This window comes from Rhinopithecus roxellana, chromosome 2, assembly GCF_007565055.1.
Source record: "Rhinopithecus roxellana isolate Shanxi Qingling chromosome 2, ASM756505v1, whole genome shotgun sequence".
In the NCBI taxonomy this organism is placed as follows: domain Eukaryota; kingdom Metazoa; phylum Chordata; class Mammalia; order Primates; family Cercopithecidae; genus Rhinopithecus; species Rhinopithecus roxellana.
Window position 1 is genome coordinate 151,662,055 of NC_044550.1, and position 21,024 is coordinate 151,683,078.

The following is a 21,024-nucleotide window of genomic DNA, read 5'->3' on the forward strand; positions in this document are numbered from 1 at the left end:
GCATAAGCTACCCATAGCATCTTGGCAATGTCATTTTTTCTAATATTTCCAATAATTTTGGAAAGGGTAATGCCTATTAAGAGAGCACTTTGAGGTAAGGTTTCAAAATTCTACTTTTTTCCTGATTTTCATTTCCAAGAAAAACAAATCACCATTTTCACTGAAGGATATCAAACATTTCAGATTTAAGAACTTGATTTCTATACACATCTTGGATAAGCAATTCCAAAAGTAATTAGAGTAATGCAAATTCAATGCAGATATAATCACTAATTTTTGGTTTTGCTTTGTTTTTTAATGAAAATTCCTATCAGTTTCCACTAGAAGTTCTCAAAGATGGCAACCATGTTATAGCTCTTGGCCATTATAAACCACCTTAAATGTCACTGAGTCAGTTCAACACGTCCATGTAAATCATGGCTTGATTAGAGAGGTTAGAAACAGTATTAGAACATTTAAGCTTAACATGTTGTTATATACTGATTTTCTTAACATAAATTGTCAGAGCACAATATTTTTTTAAAGTCTACCATATAAGCAGTTAAAACATGCCCCTTCCCCACATTCAATATACTAAAATTTTCATGTGGAATTTTCAAAACAAATAGATTGTTCAACCGCCAAACATTTAACCAGGACAAATCAAGGATTTCACTAGCATTTCTTGCAGATGAATCTATTAAGCAATTATGCATTAGTGTCACGGAGTAAAAGTAAGCTGAATTTCGGCACTAACACTATGCATTCATTATTCTGATTTTTATCAATTCTGATTTTTGCAGAACACAATCCCTTTTGTCCTTGAAGTTGAGCTTATTTACAAAATAAACCATACAGTACACCTACATATGTAACTGGCTCAGCTAACATGATGTCAAAAAGGCCACAAGTATCCTAAGTTTAAAACTGTAAAATTATTTTAGCTTTTGATTTTAAAATTTAACATGAAAAAAATCCTACCTCAAGAGCTAAGCGATGAGGATGCAAAATCATGAGAATGATAGAATGAACTCTGGGGACCTGGGAAGAAGGGTGGAAGGCGGGTGGGGGATAAAAGACTATACATGGGTACAGTGTACACTGCTTGGGTGACAGATGCACCAAAATCTCACAAATCACAATGAAAGAACTTATCTATGTAACTAAAACCCACCTGTTCCCCAAAAACTACTGAAATAAAATTTAGAAGAATACTACCACATAATAATGTTAACTAGAATTTTTTTCAATTAAAAAAATCAACAAACAAATCAGCTAACTATATCTGTAAAGAGCAACTGCGACATACCTCAGAGACAGTTTAAAGCTCAAACATAAATGCTACTACCCCTGTCCAAACGTTTGGCAATCAAGAAATCCAACGTGTTAAGTAAGTGAAATAAATGCCTTTGTCAATTTGCTATTTGTAACAAACTGACATCAAGGAAAAGACCTTCTGAAGAGCTTAACTTGAGGTCAGGACCAACATGATCCTCATCTGTATATCCAGTGAAATACAGTGGGACCTCAGGAAGTGCTGGGTGGGTATTAAGAGACCCACACTCCAGAATGCAGAAAAGGCCTCCTACCTACAGGGAATCCAAGAAGATATCCTTTTGGAAGGTTAACAACATATCCTATCTAGTTTCAAATAGGCATGGGTTCACCAGCAGCACTGATTAAAACTGAGCCTGCTGGAATGGCAAATTAGCCTGGTAAGTAAAATAGTAGCAATTTTATCCCTGCCACAGAAAAGTCAAAAACACCTTCCTGAGGTCAGTATCTCAAGACCAACTGGCAGACCACACACTGGCAAATGGAAGCATGAAAAAGGAGGAAAAGAGACACATCTAAACGCCCCTTTGGACTTAAAGCCAGGGAAACAGCAATGACACAAAGCACCTTGCTTTATAAAATTCCCAACCACTGAGCTCTCAAAGTGAGGTCTGTGGAGTGGGCCCCACCCACGGTCTGCTGTTGTTGGTGCATAGGAGATAAATAAGAAACTCAGAAGAAGCCCTGAGGAGGAGCAATTTGACAGAGAGTAATTTTTATATCTATTGAATCTAAAACATAGAAAAACCCGAGCTTGTATTTTGTATATCGCTGTTCTTTTTCATTTCACTTTTCTAGTAATTGGTTTTTACTATATTTTACAAGAAGTATTGATCCACAATGAATTGGGAATCTTAGAAAAGAAAGTCTTTTACCACAGAAAGGTTGAGAAGCATCACACAAGAGCAGCCACAATAAAATTCTGTTATGAATATGCATATTATGCTTGCAAGGATATGGATTTACCTCCAGTCATCCCTTAAACGAGATGAACATTAAGACTTTTCAGAAGCAAGTAATTTTGTCCATGGGTAATATACTAAGCTCTGTATACTACAACTTTTTTTTTTTGAGACGGACTGTCATTCTGTCACCCAGGCCGGAGTGCAATGGTGCGATCTCAGCTCACTGCAACCTCTGTCTCCAGGATTCAAGTGATTCTCCTGCCTCAGCCTCCCAAGTACCTGGGATCACATGCACTCATCACCACACCCAGCTAAATTTTTGTATTTTTAGTAGAGAAGGGGTTTCGCCATGTTGGCCAGGCTGGTCTTGAACTCCCAACCTCAGGTTATCCACCTGTTTTGGCCTCCCAAAGTGCTGGGATTACAGGTGCGAGCTACCACGTCCAGCCTCTATATACTATTACTTTCTGATTCACATTGAAATTAATCTAGAGATACTTGAATTAAGGGCCAGTGAAATGCTATGTAATCAAAACTGTTTGCTGGAACTCAGATAATAATTAATGTTTCCCTTGGAAAGGGAGAACTTTGTGATCAAATAAGTTTGGGATATATACTTCCTATCCCATGGCCCCCTCCGGCAAAGTCACATCAGCACGTTAGGATTCTGGGAATCCTAAATTGTGTTTAATTACATGAATGTGACCTTCTTCATCTAAACTCGTATGAATGTCTTATTCAGAAAACACAATTTTTGAAATACTCATATAGTCAAAAGACTCTGGATTAGCAATCAAAAATCTGTCCAGTTATTTCTTTTCTTCATTTATAAATGGCTCACACCACCCACTCTACCATCTTTCCTGAGCTGTAGCATCAAATAAGACAATTATGTAAAATCACTTCATACAGGTTGAGCATTGTGGCTCACTCCCATAATCCCAGTGCTTTGGGAGGACAAGGCAGAAGGATCGCTTTAGTCCAGGAGGTCAAGACCAGTCTAGGCAACAAAGCAAGATCCCCGCCTCTAAAAAACATTTAAAAATTAGCTGTGTGTGGTGGTGCATGCCTGTACTCCCAGCTATTTGGTAGGCTGAAGCAGGAGGATCTCTTGAGCCCAGGAGTACAAGGATATAGTGAGCTATGATCACTCCAGCTTGGGTGACAGACACAGACGCTGGCTCAACATGTTTGTCAACATGTTTGAAAACAAAAACATGTTTGTCTCAAAATCAAACAAACAAAACATCTAGCTGGGAGCGGTGGCTCATGCCTATAATCCCAGCACTTTGGGAGGCCGAAGCAACTGATCACTTGTGGTCAGGAGTTCCAAGACCATCCTGGCCAACACGGTGAAATCCCATCTCTATTAAAAATACAGAAATCAGCTGGGTGTGGTGGCACGCCTATACTCCCAGCTACTCAGGAAGCTGTGGCAGGAGAATCACTTGAACCTGGGAGGTGGAGGTTGCAGTGAGCGGAGATTATGTCACTGCACTCCAGCTGGGGAGACAGAGCAAGAGACTCTGTCTCAAAAACAAAAAAAACCAAAACCACAACACTTTGTACAGAAAGTAAGCTCCTTTAAGACAAGGAATTGGCCCCAGTCCTTCGTTCCCACAACTCCCTATAGCCCAGCACACATAAAGTGCCCACCTCCTAAGCTCTTCTCTATGAAATATTCCAGGTGTCTCCTCATCCTCCACACACCCAGGAAAACCAATTCTGTTAGTCATTTGTTGGGCCACTCCCTTGGAATTCCTAGTCTTTGGGGGCCTCCCCTGCCCTAGCAGGTATGGTGTGGCAGGCACCTTCCTTAGAAATGCACACAGGGCCCAGAGTGGAGCCAGGAAGAAGCCCTGCACTTGGCAAAAGCTCTAGCTCATGATCGGGCTCCCTTGGCCTCAACTTCAGAGCAGACATTTCTCTAAGAAGTGGTGGGCTGTAGGAGTGGGGTAGGTGGGACCCCACAGATGCCCATGGCCATGCCCATCTCCCATCTTAAACCATCTGCTACCTTCTCCCACATACCACATGGTACTCAGTAGTGAGCCATAGGCCTGTCAATATTGCATTTGTCTCAGTGGAAGAACAATCTAAACACAAATAACATCACAGCCTCAAAAGAGATGGCACTGTAACAAAGAAATCATGTCAGGGCTCAATAGCATCTCTTTCCTAATATAGTAATTCAGCTCCTATTCAACCACTAGCCCCCCATTCCAACAATCAATAATAATACATTTTCCCTCAAACAACTGTTATGGTCAACTTCTATGGCTCCTTTGTTTACTTCAAAGGCAGCACACAGAATTTGAGCAACTTCTGCAAGGTCCTGTGGTCAGTGAAATGTAGGACAAGAAACTGGTTTTTTGACACACTCTAACCACCAAACCATGAAGTCTCTGTGAAGGTCAAGATTATCATGAAACGTTATTTACACAGAACACAAGTTGAGTCCTTGCAGCTGTTACAAACACAAGCCACAACTTTAAAAGAATAAAGAATTAAAAGATAAGGAGCCCTTCATGTTACTTACTATTCACATAAACATTAAATGCTATGGAAGCATTGACGTCAGAATTGGACACTAGGAATGTGTATGTGCCTCCTTCAGTGCCTTTTAATCTGGTTAGATGAAGTTCACTTACGTATCTACAAAGAAAAGACAATTAATCAATCACCTGTGGATAGTCTGCCTTGGAAGGCATGTCTTTTTCAGTTTCTACCTGGAAATCTATGCCTGTTTGAGGAAAAATATAACTCATTTAATTCAGTAAATATTAGCAAAATCCACATTAACAAATACACACACACGCACACACATATTCTATCTGGGACAAACACCTGTTGTGAGAGAACACAAGAGTTGGGAAAGTTAAGCACAAAGGTAACCTGACAGAGGCTGCAGCCTCTCCACTGGCCCACCACCTCTCCCTTCCCCCACCACTCCGGGCTGTCCCCATACCACTTCCTCCCCTGCCCATGGTGCTGAAGGATTCTGCTCTCCACAGTGTCCTGAACTTGCCTGCTCTGCATGCACATGCTCACTGCCCTCACACAGACACTCTGGGCCCTCAGCGAGGTCCACGCTGCTCACCTTCCTTCTTGCAACACCCCCATCTCCTGGTTTTCCTCCACCCTGGAGATTCTCAGTGCTCCTGGTAGTATTTGCTGCTCAAGCTTCTGACTTCTTGCAAGGCCCCCATATAGGGCTGTGTACACTGAGCACCCTACCATCCTGTTGGGGTTACTGGCAGGGGCTCCGATGTACATGTGTCACCCTGGGCAGCCCATGACACACACGATCCACATGGGCCACACCAACTTGCCATAGGCAGTGTTTCGATTCTCACACTGTGCGAGCTCCCTGGGCAGCCCACTCTCTCACACTGAGCTGCTCGCTGCTGGCCCACAACCTTCACGTCTTTACCTCCAGTGCAGGGTTCTCTGTACCATGTCTCCTCTACAGAGCTACTTTCACGCCCCCAAACCCTTGACTGTAGCCTTCTCCCAAGGATTGCCCTTGCGCGGTCCTTGGAAGAAGCTGACTGTACAGCCAGGTCTACAGTCAGTAAGTGACTGACAGCCAGAGAGGTGCAAAAGCCCTGCTCAGCTCCTGGTTAAGACTGAGGTTTGGGGTCATCTGAGCTACATCCTTATTTGCCTCCCTTCCCCCTCACCCCTCCTCCCCTACTCCCTGGTCAGTCTCTCTCTCCCTGCATAAGTCACTTGCCTCAGGATCCCTGTCTCAGGCTCTGCTTCTAGGGCGTTTGACCTAATATACTTCCTACCTGAACAATCCCACTCAAGATCCCATTATCAATCTTAAATCCAACAAACCGCAAACCGAAGTCACTGTCTTTCCTCAGAAACTTGCCCCTCCGCCTCCTCCTCCTCTCCCTGAATGGTATGGTCTCTCACCACCCAACCTAAAGCCATCTTCAACTCCTCCCTGCCTCTCCTGCCCTCTCAATCACCCAGAGACCTCCCAAATCTATCCTCTTCCCTCCAACCTTTAGTCCTTGGCCCGGGACGCTATCATCTCTCACCCATACTTTTCCAACAGTCAACAGTCCTGACTGGAAAAAGAGAGCAAAACCCTATCCAGGTACTTAGCCCTTATTAGCCATTCCGTCTTGGTCAAATTACTTCACCCCTCTGTACCTCTGTCTCCTCTTCTATAAAAATGGTGGGAAATAAGAATGCCTACTCACAATGTCTGTGAGGCTTCAGGTCAGTGGGTGAATATATGTAAAGTACTTAGAACCATGCTTCAGAAAAAAGCACTTATGTCTTACCTGAAGTATTACTATTGCTACTATTTTTACTATAATGTTTTGAGGGTCAAATGAGAGGTCTAATGTAAAAGAACACGGGTTCATTGCCTGAAGTGAAGCTATTTGGCTCTTAGTTTTCTTAGAGCTTTAAGAAACAATTATAAGTATTAACTTCCCTTTTTCTCTGAAGAGACTTGCTGTATCCCGAGTACATGCCAGTTACTGCTTTGAGCTAAGCTCAGATCTCTAGAAAATTGTCCTCCATTTTACAAGTGAGAAAACTGAGGCACACAGGTGTGTGTGTGTGCACACATGTGCATGCTCTAAACACACAACAAAATGAAATACTAGGATGAGGACACAGGAGGCAGCCCCAGACTTTCTTCTTTACCAGGTATCTTCTTGTGGATTTATGGGTTACAGAAATAATCTGATAAGCCCAGTGGAAAAGGTGGTAATGTGTAATCCCCTAGGGCAAGGTCTGTTTCTTACCTGATATTACTTTCATTCTCAGACTTGGGATAATCTTCCCATTTATCAGTGAAGGTTCTGTTCATATAGATCCACTGCTGGTGTTCAGGTTTGGGGAATGCCTCATATTCAACAATCAAATCTACATTTTCTCCATCATTTACAAATACTGTAGTGTTTATCATGGGGAAGATATTAATGAATCCTTTATCTAATTAGAATGAAATAAGACAGAAAGAAACCATTACCTACAACTACTGGACAAAAAAACAGAACCTCATCTTGGAATTACGAAGATAATTGATTGATTTCCAGTATTAATTGGCAGTAAGAGCATTTTAACTAGCCGTTTCCCATTTTATTCTGCTCTTGTAGAATCTGTCACAAGTGAAAAAGGATACACATTTGAAATACTGATTCTTCCATCTCCCTCTCTTAAGCAATCCTCTTAAAGATTGTCACCATCTTAAAAGTCTTCTAAATCTACTAGTCTTGATGTTTATTAGGTTAAAAAATATTTGGAATAAATAGAGAGTTCATACACAGACCCAATATAATTGTATATGTGATAAGGTATCATAAATCAAGGGAAAAAAAGCGAGCCCTAATGTTTAATAAAAATGTTCAAAGAATGTTCTTTAGTATTGAAGAAAAATAACCTTAGGTCTTCTTACCATGTATCACAGATAAATCAAAGAGCATTTTAACAATAAAATGGTATTTTTAACTAAATAACAGGATTGACTCTATGAAACTTCTACAGAGGGGGCAGTTTTCTAGGCATTTTAGAAGCAACAGAAGAAAAACATCATAAAAGACAAATTTAAATCCATAAATATTTTTAAATGTCTATATAGTAAAATAATGTAACAGGAAAAAGAGAAGAATAAAATGTAGAAAAAATGTTTAGCTAAACTAGTAATTAAAATAAGACATTACTTTTCACTTATCAAAAATAGCAAAACTAATTTTAACTAAACTCAACAATTTTGCCAGTGTGGTAAAAGTAGCATGCTGCATTACACACTGTAAATTGGCACAATTCTTTCAGGAAGCATTTAGCAATATAGATTTTTTAAAAGTATCTATTCCTTGATCAAATCTTGTAATTTCCGTATGAGAACTCTTCCTGAGATAGATAGCTACAGGCCAAAAAAAAAGTGCTATTTACACTATTAAACACTATTATAATTTTTAAAATGGCAAAACAGAGAACTAGTTAAATAAATAATGGAGTCCTTAGAAAAGGTTATATGATAATATTAAAAAGATCTTGGCCGGGCGCGGTGGCTCAAGCCTGTAATCCCAGCACTTTGGGAGGCCGAGACGGGCAGATCATGAGGTCAGGAGATCGAGACCATCCTGGCTAACACGGTGAAACCCTGTCTCTACTAAAAAATACAAAAAACTAGCCGGGCGAGGTGGCAGACGCCTGTAGACCTAGCTACGCAGGAGGAGAATGGCGTAAACCCGGGAGGCGGAGCTTGCAGTGAGCTGAGATCCGGCCACTGCACTCCAGCCTGGGCGACAGAGCGAAACTCCGTCTCAAAAAAAAAAAAAAAAAAAAAAAAATCTTGAAAAAGAAAGCAATAAAGTAATTGCTGACATTATCTTTGTGGCCACCATTTATGTGCTTACTATGTCCTAAGAACTGCTTTAAGTACTTTAGCATACCTTGTACTTAATAATTGTGACACTTAGTCTTTTTTTTTTTGTTTTGTTTTGTTTTGTTTGAAACAGGGTATCCCTCTGTTGCCCGGGCCGGAGCACAGTGGCACAATCACAGCTCACTAAAGCCTCGACCTCCTGAGTTCAAGCAGTCCTCCTGCCTCAGCCTCCCAAGTAGCTGCAACTCGGGCATGTGTCACCACGCCTGGCTAATTTTTGTATTTTTGGTAGAAATGGGGTTTCGCCATGTGGCCCAGGCTGGTTTCAAACTCCTGGGCTCAAGAGATCTGCCCGCCTCAGTCTCTCAAAGTGCTGGGATTACAGGCAGAGCCCCCAATTCAAAACCAGGTAAAATGTTAACAGCTCTTGTCAGAAAACCAAAAACAAAGAAAGGGTAACTTTGTGAGATGATGAATACGTTAATTTGCTTCACTATAGTAATCTTTTTACTATCTATATGTACCCCATAACATCATGTGTATCTTAAAAATATACAATAAAAGAAAATTATTTCTTAAAAAAAGAGTGATCCCAAAGCCTTGTTCTCTTCATCACTCCATGATGGATCCAAATCCTCCTCCCAGCCACTAAAAAATTACTTTTCTCTTTGTCTCCTCCTGTTCCTGTTCCACCCCAACCCATTCTCAAAACAAGACAAAACCAGATTCAGGTTTCACAGTCACAAGTCCTTCCAGTCATACAGTGATAATTCTTGGAAAGTGATGAATGGATTTTAAAAATCCGATTACATACAACAATGTTCTCAAAACATCCTTACTAATTGCTTTCTGGAGCTGAAGCTGATATATCAACATGCTCCCTAATCAACTTAGCAAATTAGTGCTTATGGAGTTTAATATTTTAAAAGCATAGCCTTCTATTCAAATTAATAAATGGTTCACAATCATGTTTAGGAACAAAGTAGTACACTTTCTGTGTGCTGACTATAATTGCAAGTAAAGTATCTTTTCCATGTTCAGTCTAGGGAGAAACTTTCCATTATAACATGGGCAGAAACACCAAAATTTTATGAGATTATTGTGGGATAATCAAAAAGCTTTAATATTGCCACATAAATTATTGAAGAAATTTGGTGAGGTGGGGAAAGAGATGAAAACAAATACTGCATCACTTTATTACTGTTTTTGATAAAGAATTTTGCCACCCTAGAAGTATTTAATGAAAGTCAAGCACTAGGAACATGGCTGTACTAAAAAGACAGAAAAATGGATTAAATTCAAACAATACTCAAAAGACAAAAAAAAATTGTAAACAAAGTAATTTAAAAATAACTATTAATCTCAGTAAATCAAAAGCACGAAGAAACTCACTACGCTCTGCTCTCTTTAAATAGATGCTTGCAAAATAAATATTTAGTGAAATTTCTAGAGTAGAGAAGATAAGGCTAAACCAATTGTGCATACCAGATATGATGGAGCCCGGGGACAGATTACCATGTTGTAGTTTATGCTTTGTAGAACCAAAGACCTGTGTCCCAATGTCACTCCTTCCTGAAGGTTTATGCTATTATCTTTATGCTTAGAGAATAGGTGAGATAAGGAGGTAGGGCATACTAGGGAGGAAAAGTCCAATTCAGTCCTTACCACAAGGAACTAGAGCTGATGAGTGGCAAAACAATAAACCAAGGGGCAGAGCCCCTACCAAAAGTTTCAGAGAAATACTTCAGGCTCTAAGCATTTGTGATCCTTGATAAATTCTACATCCATTTCCAAACTCAAGTCATTCAGCGAGCACTAGCTTTTTTGAAAAACCTCAACTTTTGTTTGTTTGGTGGGGAAAGGAGGGTGGGGTGCACAGAGAATAATAGGTTTGAACAATTTTAGTAACAGCTTTCCACTTTCCTCCAATAAACTGGTTGAATTTGGTTTTGTGCTTTCATTGCAAGAGGCTACAATAATTTTCATTCATTCATTCAGTGATAACAAAATTCTAAGAATCTGTTCAACATTCCATTTACATAAAAAGGAAACTATCTAGTAATTTCTTCTTTCACTACTGCCAGTAATTTAAACATTCCCATAGAGGTATTTACCTACTACTTCCAAGGTTGTTGTGACATTTGCTGATCCAAAAGTATTATTGGCATAACACATGAACACTCCAGAATCATTAACTCTCGCTGAACTGATAGTCAGCGTTGCCTGACGTTCATAATTGAAGTCACCGTGATGCCAGCTATTATATTTCTCCTGTAGTTTAGTCTGCTTGTTTCAGAAAAGGAGGAAAAAAAATAAAGATTACCATATAATTTATATTCAGAATCTTTCCTAGATAAATTAAAAATAGCAGCAATTAACTTCTCCATATTAGCTTTCATTATACACCACTTAAGTAAGAATAATAAAACGTCATGACAAGTCTGCCATTGGAACACTTCATATTACAGGATTATATTGAAAGACCGTCATTATTAATGATTAGGAAAAAATGAAAATTCATTTCTTAACCCTAGTATGTATAATTCCAAATTCTATGCAACGCTAAATTTTAAAAGTTGCTATATATGAAATATTATAGGATACTGATATTTTGTAATATGAGTCAGCATATTTTTGTCCTGTCCTGTTACATCATTTTCTATTCTATGTCCCAACAACTGAGAGCAAACACACTGCTAATATCAATAATGTTCTCTTTTATTAAAATTTATTATTTGTAAGAATGAAAACAGAATCACAATGTCAACAACTAGCTTGGAAACTCATCTTGCAGTTCTCACCCAGCAGAACCTTGTGAACCACTGATGGGAGTTTCAAGGTATAAGAGACATCTAAGAACAAGTCCCAAATTATTTAAGCATGAGCTGAAAAGAAAAGGTTGTGCATTTACCCTTGTGATAATACCATCTCACTCATTATTTGTCTGCAGACGAGACATGGAGATATTTCTCGTATTTAAAAAGTCATGGGGGAAACCATAACATAAGCTACAACAGCTTTCTGAAAAGATTAAAGAAAGTCAAATATAGCTTTCTGCATCTTCCAAATTTACTGTAATGTACACCCACTCCTATCACAATGAGAAAAAAAAAAAAACCAACTAAGTAAAGTAAAAGGAGCTAATATTGACATGGAATGAGACCAACAGTGATTCCTTGGCGAGGCTTTGGTAAACCTAATAAAGCATCTGACAGTATTATAAATCAGAAAAATCCTTCTGGAAAGGAGCGTGCCAGGATGTTCATACCCTCTGATCAACTCTAGCAAATTTAACTTGAGGAAATTGCTCAACAGAAAATAAAAGCTCCAACATGTTGGTTGTGGTAAAAACTCAGAAATGACCTAAATGTATATCAAGTATAGCATTATGACTGTAAGAGAGGTGTTTACCTATTTAAAAAGCACAAATTGAATGTACCTTAAAATTGCAATCATGTGATAATATATATGCATAGGGGAAAAGAGAAAAAAATATGAAAAAATGCAGACTATATAGCATTTATAAGGAATAGACACTTGGGACTACTGAGCAGTTGAAATCTGGTAGTCCAAAGTAAGTTGTGCTGTAAATATAAAGTATGTCCTGGATTTTGAAGCCTTAGTATTAAAAAAAATGTAAAACATCTCATTAATAATTTTTATGTTCATTACAGTATGGAATAATATTTTAGACACACTGGGTCAAATAAAATATATTATTAAAATTGATTTTACCTTTATTTTTTGTAATGCGCCTACTAGAAAATTTAAAATTACACATATGGTTCATGTATTTCTATTACACAGCATTGCTATCTATGATGGTGGGATTATACCTATTTTTTAATGTTATTATGGTTGTACAAATATTTTTACATTAAAGTAACCACACATAAAAGTTGACTGCTGAAGCTGAATGTTTCAAACTAAAAAGAACAGAAACCTGCTTTGCTGTTAATTGTGAGATCTTAGGTAAGTCAAGAGCATCACTAGGCTTGACTTTTGTTTCTAAAAGGGTATTTGGGAACAAACCTATCTTTAAAGGCTTTTCCAGTGTGTAACACTTTGTAGATTTCCTACTATCCCCTTCTAAGAGAGTCTTCTAATAATTGGCAGAAATGTACCATTTCACAGCATAAGATCAATTGTCAAGAAGATGTAAAAGCAAGGTGAAGCAACATTTTCAAACTGGCTTTTCCCAGTTCATAGTTTTACAGACTTCTCTACAAAGGCAGAGTGACAATGGACAGATAACATACCAAAGTCTCGATTTAAGGTATCTTCCTTCTAGTTCTTTCAAGAGCCCAAGAGTCCACAGCAGAACTCAAACAGGAACACTGAACTTGTCAGCGTCCAAAGGAATAGTGCAGTCATAAGAGATGCAGCATGAACATTCAAACCCAAAGCCCATAATTTAGGATACTGTCAAAGATTCTGATTATAAGTAAGTAAAAATGCGAGGGTTTAGAGGCATTAAGAAAGCTAACCAACCAAGATTAACAGTACTGAACAAACTCCAAGACTCCCCTGTGCTGAAACAATGGCAACAATGCTAAAAAGTCATTTTACCCTAAATTACATTGTGAGTTAAACTTATTCCAAAGGGTCAGAATAAAATATTATGGATTTTTGAATAATTTGATAGTGCTAATAGTATTCCAAATTAAGCCAAAAGATATCAATAAAAGATTCATGGATGAAACTTGGCAGACAGCCATGAGCCCCATCTGCAAGTCACACATTACATATTGTTTGCACGTGATTTGGTTTTCCTTAACCCTTGGAGGTGCACACTGGGATTTCCCCAAAGAGCTCCTAACACTGAAGGCTTATCTACCAACACCAGTGGATTAATTGGGAATGGCATGCAGGGCTCCTGGGAAAAATGGTTCAGAACAAAACTGCCTGGGGCAATTTAATTTCTCATCTCAAAAAAGGGTAATGTTCAAGCTATACAGAGGTTCAAATGCACACCCCGTCTAAATTGTTCTCTCATCTGAAATCAAGGATTATAGAAAGCCAATTAATATGGGATTGTATTCTGTAAGGTTAGCCAAAAATCCATACCTAAGCTAATGTTTTTATTACATTATATGATATAAAAACTAAAATGTTTCTCTGAGTCATTAGTTTGAAAGAATAAGTCTACGGTACAATCCATTCTCCCAGTCAATGGCAGGCTTCATTTAGCAAGATATCATCCACCACAGGTCTACACCAATATCATCACAATGTCTTTGCATTATGGTAATCACCATGGTTATTTGTTTAGCAAAGAGTTTTTTAAACAGGTATAAAATTGCCAAGGTTGAATACGGGGCAGGAGGAGGAAGAGGAAGAGAAAGAAAATACAGTTTTCTGGTGAATATCTGAGACTGTCTATTCTTTTTAAGTATGGAAGTGGCAATGCTTTTCAATATTTTAAATAATCTGGCCTAAACAGTATCAATAATAGTTTAAATCAAAGTATTCATGCAGTTAACCATGTTTTTTAAGTCCCTAACAGAGTTTTTCAAAGAAACAGCATGAAGCAATAACATGAATCTGAAGTTCCCTCAAGTTTCTCAAAATAAATGTATAAAATTAATTTGTTACTAATAATAAATGTATATATCTCCATGTGGAGGTATGAAAGGGGGAAATATGCAATCCCAGCACTCTCCCAGACAATCCACCTCTGACAGACACACTAACCGAGGTAGTTCCAGGACAGACTCTTCTTAAAGAGAAACCTTACCATCTCCCACAGAGACAGAACAATATGTTGAAAAGAATGAAGCAATTCACTCACCTGACTGTTTTCCCTTTTCCACGTTGAGTACACAGAACTAGACACATCTTTTATTGTGCACGTCACTGTGAATTCTTCGCCTTCCCTAAGAAGATAGCTTGCTTTGGACACAGACACAACAGGCACAGCTTTGAAGGCTAGAATGAAAAGAAATGTGGCCCCTCAAATAATTTGTTGTATTATAGCATGAAATTTTGATTTACCATTTCTCCTCAAATGTGTACAGCTTACTTTGTCATCTTTTAAATAAAATACAAAGCATGGTGCTAACCTATCTGTACTACTTGCATATCTGAAGGTATCAGCAATTAAATCATGCCTCCTTCAAGTAAATTGAGTGAAAATAACAGAAATGCCCACGGTGAGATTATAATGCTTCTGGAAAATGCTTTTTCAAAACCAAGGAGAAGCCCTAGCATAGGGAAGCTGCTTTAATCTTTACTTCAGACAACCTTGATGGTGTCATGAGGATGTGACCAACAACTACTTACATTCTTTCAAGCAAACAGGCATCTTTCTCATGCAAATCCTACCCTGTTCACTTCTGGAAATCCCAGGCTTTAAATAATCAAATTTTCCCTAATTTCAATAAGTATACTTTTTCAAAAGCCTTAGTAAAAACTGTACTCAATAGCTGAATGTCAGCTGGTGTTGAATTAGATGATACCTGAGATTTAAAACCTAGATTATCTTCCAGCTAACGAAATATTCTACATAATGGCACAACAATAACAGTCAACTAGAATTTTCCTTCTCAGATCTCAAACAGTTTGAGAATGCATTGCAACTGATCAGCTGAAGGGAAAGCCAATTCACATGTCAAAAGTAAATCAAAGAATGAATCATCTGCATGCTAATCTTTTCAACCAACATAATTCAAGCTGCCCAGTGGGTTTCTCTTGGAAGTAATACTTGATGTAATTATGAAACTTTGGGCTGACTTAAGTCAGTCCAGTCTAAATGCCAGTCGATGGCAGACACATTCGCCTCTATGAGAGGCAGTTGTGGAACCGCCACACAGGGTCAGGACCATGAAATAAACAGACTCAAAAGCAGATGACATTTTTTGAAGCTGGGGGAACTATGAAGAGCCAGCTCCCTGACTGACTACACTAAGGTGGACCAACGAGGAGAGAAGTCTTCTTTAGATGAGTGAGTTCTCAACTCCCAGAAGCAGATAAGAAACAGCCAGTACCTGGCCTCACTTTCAGGATGAATTTGTCTGACAGCACTGACTTGCCCTCCTGGTCCGCAGAACAATGCAGACAGAGCCGATGGTAGGCGCGTTTCACACTTTTGATCGTGATGCCAGCCTTGGGGTCAGGAACAAACCTCAAGTCCTTGGGAAGAGGCTTCCCCTGGCACCCCTTGAGGGAATAACTGGTCACTTCTGGGTCTGTGAGAGGACAGCGGACCAGTGTGTCATTGTCTTCTTTACCATACAAGGAGCGGTCAACAAGGAAAAGCTTGGCAGGATCTGTAGAAGCGCATATCCAAAATTAGTAGTTGGAATGGCTGGTCACAGACACTGAAAACACTTTTTAAAAGATCTAATATGTTGCCTTTCATGACTAGTGGCACAAATGGCTGCTTTTTTCTGTGTAAACAAAAGCAAAATTTATCCATCTAGTACTATTGAGAATTAACATTTATTAAACGCTTTCCATGTATCACACACTAAGCTTGGACACCATTACACTTAATCTTATTTAATCTTCAAATTGCCCCTCCCGTGATCAGTACTATCATTATTGCCATTTCATAGATGAAACTGCATCATCATAAAAGCAACCCTCCTCAAGTGACATGACCTGGAAATGGCTGATTGGAACTCAAACCCAGGTCCAACAGAGAGCAGCATTTGAGCTCTTAAAACTTCAGGAAAACTTTATTACAACTCCAGGGATCATCCACCAATAAGCCAGTGTGATGATTCCTAGTGAGAGCAGGAAAGTCTTCCTCCTTCTAACCCCTCAGTGCAGGGCCCTTTCCAGGGTTTCCCATCTCCAGAGTCTTTGGGATTCTAAAGAGAATCCAAAAAACTCTCACCAGGCCACCTAGTACCCATGACAGGTGAACCTCACTCGATTCATATTCCTCTGAAGAAACATGCAAATGTAACTTCTGGAAATCAAGTTATTTCAAATGCACAAGGGGAGCTTGTGAGCTTCAGGAATGCTGTGACAAATACCGTAGCCCGCCAGGACGCTTGTGAGTGAAAGTGAACACTATTAGTCTTTATGACAGGACACCAGGCACAGACTGGGAGTGGCTCAGGCTGACTGGGCCTCACAGAAGCCAGACAAACCTAATTCCGTATACACAATATGCTGCCACCCTCTACAGTGTAATGATAATACAGATACATGTTTAGGCCCACAGATTACATTTAAAATCTGTTTTTAAACTGTCCTTTCCATCTGAAAATCAGGTGTTTCACAAACATGAACTTGACATCATTGAAATAGGTTTGTGTTTTATCCTTAACCTTGACCAATTTTGAAAAAAAGTTTTCCAAGATAAATTACGCATCTCCCAGCTTTACTAATTTATTCTGCAAATAAATGACTTCATGATGGTTGAACTATGTATGGTCCCAGGCCATAGCTAGTTACTGTTCTATCTACTCTTTATTGGTCACTTGAGTCTAGCTTCTACAACGATGCTCGACCTTCCTTCATTGCCATAACACAGATTACTTAAGTATTCAAAGATCTTACATTTGTTATAATTAAGGATAGTTCCAAGATACAGAAGATGACTTTCCCTATAAAGAAAGTCTGTGAGCCCTGTTAGAGTGATTTAACCAATTCAACAGTTTTCCTCATTCACTCAACTGTTATGATACTTCATCGCCACCTGGAAATTGCAGAATGCCTTCCTGAATGTAAAGGACAGCACATGGGTTAGCTCAGCAATTACAGAAGCATGCCCTGAGGCGAAGTGGTGACTTACCAGGGTATATCTCTTTGCAGCTACCTACTTAGGAAAGGACAACTGATAAAGCGGAGAGGCACAGTCAAGCTTTAGAGTCAGCTTTATTCGCTCCTGACGGAGCATGTTAGAATTTGTACCATCCGGGCTCCCTAACAATTATGTAAGGAAGACAAGACAGAATGGATCATCTTATCCAAATACTGTAGTAAGGAACTGAACTCAGGAGGCACCTACGATCTCCAATCTAGAATAAAAGTATCTATTATTCATTCATAATATCATGGATAAGGCCTCTCACTCAGGCCTGTTTCAAAGACAGCCCCAGTCTAGGGACACCAAGAACTAGAAAACAGGACTCCATTTCTCCTCCCGTCACTTGGATATGCCCCTTAAGCTGTCAGTAGATCAGTTTTTACATCAACTACAAGATACACTGCTGCCCAGCATGCCTACTCTTGACAAGGCTATTAAAATCATAGACAAATCACTGAACTTGTCATAGGAAATGAGGCATAGAACTCCAACTACCATATTTATTTTTCTTTTGTTTATAAGAGGTCACAATGTTTTCTACGGACAACTCTACAAAGAACCCATGACAGACATGGGATGTTTAGCTGACCAAGTTATTTTTCTGAAATTTACTCCTTAAGAGTGGGCCACATCTTTTGAAGTGTTGGTCTGGTTAGGCCTTGAGAGGCCTTTGGTTCCCTGAAGTGTTTTTACTAAGTGGGAGTATCTAGTATCTCAAGGCATTAAAATGCAGCTTTCCCAAAGGGCCTAATTGATTCTCAGGGTTTACTCAAAGCACCAGCGCAAATGGGCTAAACCTACTGTAATCTCATTAGGAAAAGTATCACAGTCCTGCAGTCCTCCAGCTGGGGTCATACCCAAAGCCACTATGTATCATATCAAAAGATGGGGGAGAACAGTAAAGAAACATGTGTTTTAGGCTTCCTAGACCCAGCCAGAAATATTTTATCTATGGCTCAGTGATCCATATGCCATCCAAAATTAAGAGCAGGATATTAAATTCTCGAAAGCACAGCATCGCAGAAAGCCAAGCATTTACCTCTAACAAACACATAAATGGAACTGCTTAAGCCGTGTTTGTTGGTGCATGTGTATTTGCCAGTGTTGGTGGCCTCTGCCTTTTCTGTGATCCATTCATTCTGCTTATTCTCATTCGTTTCATCCAGGATCTCAAAAGTCCATTTGACAAAGCCTGGATCAATGCACAACAGCCTAATCTCGTTGCCCACGTGGACTATTAACTCTGATTTTGCTGGATGGATGGATGGTGGAGACGGTTCCCCTGGACTCACAGATGGTTGAGAAGAGCCTGCCAAGAAAAACAGAATCGTGTTGAGTATGATCGTCTTCCTTGGCGAAATAAAGCACTTATTCCAATACTGAATTCCATCTTCTGTGTACTCTACAATAAAAATAGGACAAAGCTGCCCTGCTATTTATGGCTGAAAAGAGAGTTCTGCCTAAAATTTCTTAAGTTCATCTGGAAAATTAAGTTATTTTCTCCAACCCTCAATGAATCCTGAGGGTCACATTTGGTCCCCAAGCCAGGATGTGCTGGATGCCACAGCCTTCTCTGGGTTAAACATACAACTGGGTCAAGTTTTCATTCTGAATATGGGCCATCTTCACAGTGTGGACATGCAGACACCCAGCTTAGAAACAACAGAAACAAAATCTCACACTATGGGGGGGCGGGGAACTACTGGCCTGTCACTCTCTTTGGCAGAATGTACATGACCATGACATAGAATAGCTTTTCCTTAAAACTGTGTGAATTCAGTTATTTCTATATAATTCCCTTTACATGGCAATGTTCATCAAAAGGAGAACTATTCACAAATCTCTAAACACTAAGGCAGAAAATGATACACCTGTTTTAACACCCTAATGCCTAAATAGGTTTCCCAGATAGGAAACTATTTAGTTTATAAAGATGCGAACTTTAGGCTCTGAATATGAAACCCGAACTCTAGAAATTTTACAACAGCCAGTTCATTCAGTCATGCATGCCTCCATGTAATCAAATACCTATTCATTATCATCTACAAAAGCACCATGATAGATGCTGGGGAAAAGTTCATGCTAGTGTGAGACATGATCCTTACATACATTTCAGGGTTTAAAGAACAAACTGCTGGCCAGGTGCCGTGGCTCACGCCTGTAATCCCAGCACTTTGGGAGACTGAGGTGGGAAGACCGCTTGAGCCTAGGAGTTCGAGACCAGCCTGGGCAACACAGTGAGACCCGCCCCCCCACCCAACACATCTACAAAAACTAGAAAAAACATTAGCTGGACATGGTAGTGGGCACCTGTATTCCCAGCTACATGGGAGGCTGAGGCGGGAGATCACTTAAGCCCAGGAGGTCGAGGCTGCAGCAAACTGTGATTGCAACACTGCACTCCAGCCTGAGTGACAGAGTGAGACTCTATCTCTCTTAAAAAAAAAAAAAAAAAAGAACAAACTACTGAAGTAAAACATAGCTATGAGATTTACTGTGAATCTGAAGAAGAAGAGGTGGGCTGGAGTGTAACCATATCATAAAGGCAAAGGAGGAGAAGGAGAAGACGAAAGCATGAAGAAAGGGCTGGCAGTGAAGTGAGCACAGAGCCTCTAGTCATTCAGAAACTGGCCTGGCTAAAAAACGGTGCCTTGTGGAGCACGTGACAGGTGAGACTACATGGAGTGAAACCAGATCCACCAAGGGTTCTGAACTTCTGGGTGTAAATTCTGGGAATGTACCTCAGGGACCCTGTAGATTCACTCTAGGTTTTTCAGCAGAGAAGTGACATGCACAGTGAGATCCCAGATAATCAACTAGATTCAAAGAAGTGAGTGAAAAGTGCTAGTCACAGGCAGAAGTAATGAGAACCTACAGTAAGGAATTCAGAATAAAGACGAAAAGACACCATAGATTGTCAGAGGAAGGACATGTCGGTGGGATGAAAAAGCAAAAGGTTGACTCAGGGAGGACTTCAGTGAGGAGGCAGAAGGCAAGGTCCCCAGGTGAGGTGGGCTTGGGTAGTGTGATAACAAGACTCCCTGGGGGCTCTCAGTGACCTCTTGTAGAATGGTGGGGGGAATGGTCCGGGGAATGGTTCATGCACATCAGATTTATGTCCCCTGCCACCATATGCAAGGTTGCAGATGAGGACTGATCTGAGTGAGCCACACAAGTTCAGCATGGCTGAGGATAGGGGATGAGGGCATAGTCTGAGGGGAGGGGACGTGAGAGGTGTCATTTGCTCACAGGTACAACCTGGCTGGTAATGGGACTTCTCAGCAGTGGGTTGCTTATAACCTGGAATTCAGACGATGGTAGTCCAGTAACACCTTGTGAAGTTAAAAAACAAGATCAGATCATTAAAGAAACGGGTTTGAGGAACCAACCAACCACTGATCTTAAAGGGATCTTCCAGCCAAGAGGGTGTAGGAAAGGGTCATGAGAGATTTAAGAAAAAGAACCACCAGGAAGAAAGGGGAGAGAGGCTAAGTGGCAAAGAAGGCAATGCAGTACAAAGTTTCAAAGAGAGGGTGGTGGCTTTAAGGGCAGATGCCACAGTAAGATGGCAGGAAATGAACAAAAGACCCCTAATCTGGTTACAAAGAGACCGCTGGAAATCCTAAAGTACAATTTCAGTTGAGTGGGAAGTGTCATTTGCTCCAGGGTTACAGACTGCAAATGCA

The 21,024-nt window shown here is 39.9% G+C and overlaps 1 protein-coding gene across 4 annotated transcripts in view; it reads right to left on the minus strand.

Moving 5' to 3' along the window:
- KIT (KIT proto-oncogene, receptor tyrosine kinase) overlaps positions 1 to 21,024 on the minus strand; it is an 82,292-nt gene that overhangs the window by 26,488 nt on the left and 34,780 nt on the right. For all 4 annotated transcript variants that reach the window (XM_030925234.1, XM_010358983.2, XM_010358982.2 and 1 more), the window contains exons 2-7: positions 18,378 to 18,647; positions 15,564 to 15,845; positions 14,369 to 14,505; positions 10,692 to 10,860; positions 6,992 to 7,181; positions 4,759 to 4,874 (exon numbers count right to left, since the gene is read on the minus strand). In XM_030925234.1, the coding sequence (XP_030781094.1) occupies positions 4,759 to 4,874; positions 6,992 to 7,181; positions 10,692 to 10,860; positions 14,369 to 14,505; positions 15,564 to 15,845; positions 18,378 to 18,647 (1,164 nt within the window). The remainder of the gene's footprint in view (positions 1 to 4,758; positions 4,875 to 6,991; positions 7,182 to 10,691; positions 10,861 to 14,368; positions 14,506 to 15,563; positions 15,846 to 18,377; positions 18,648 to 21,024) is intronic.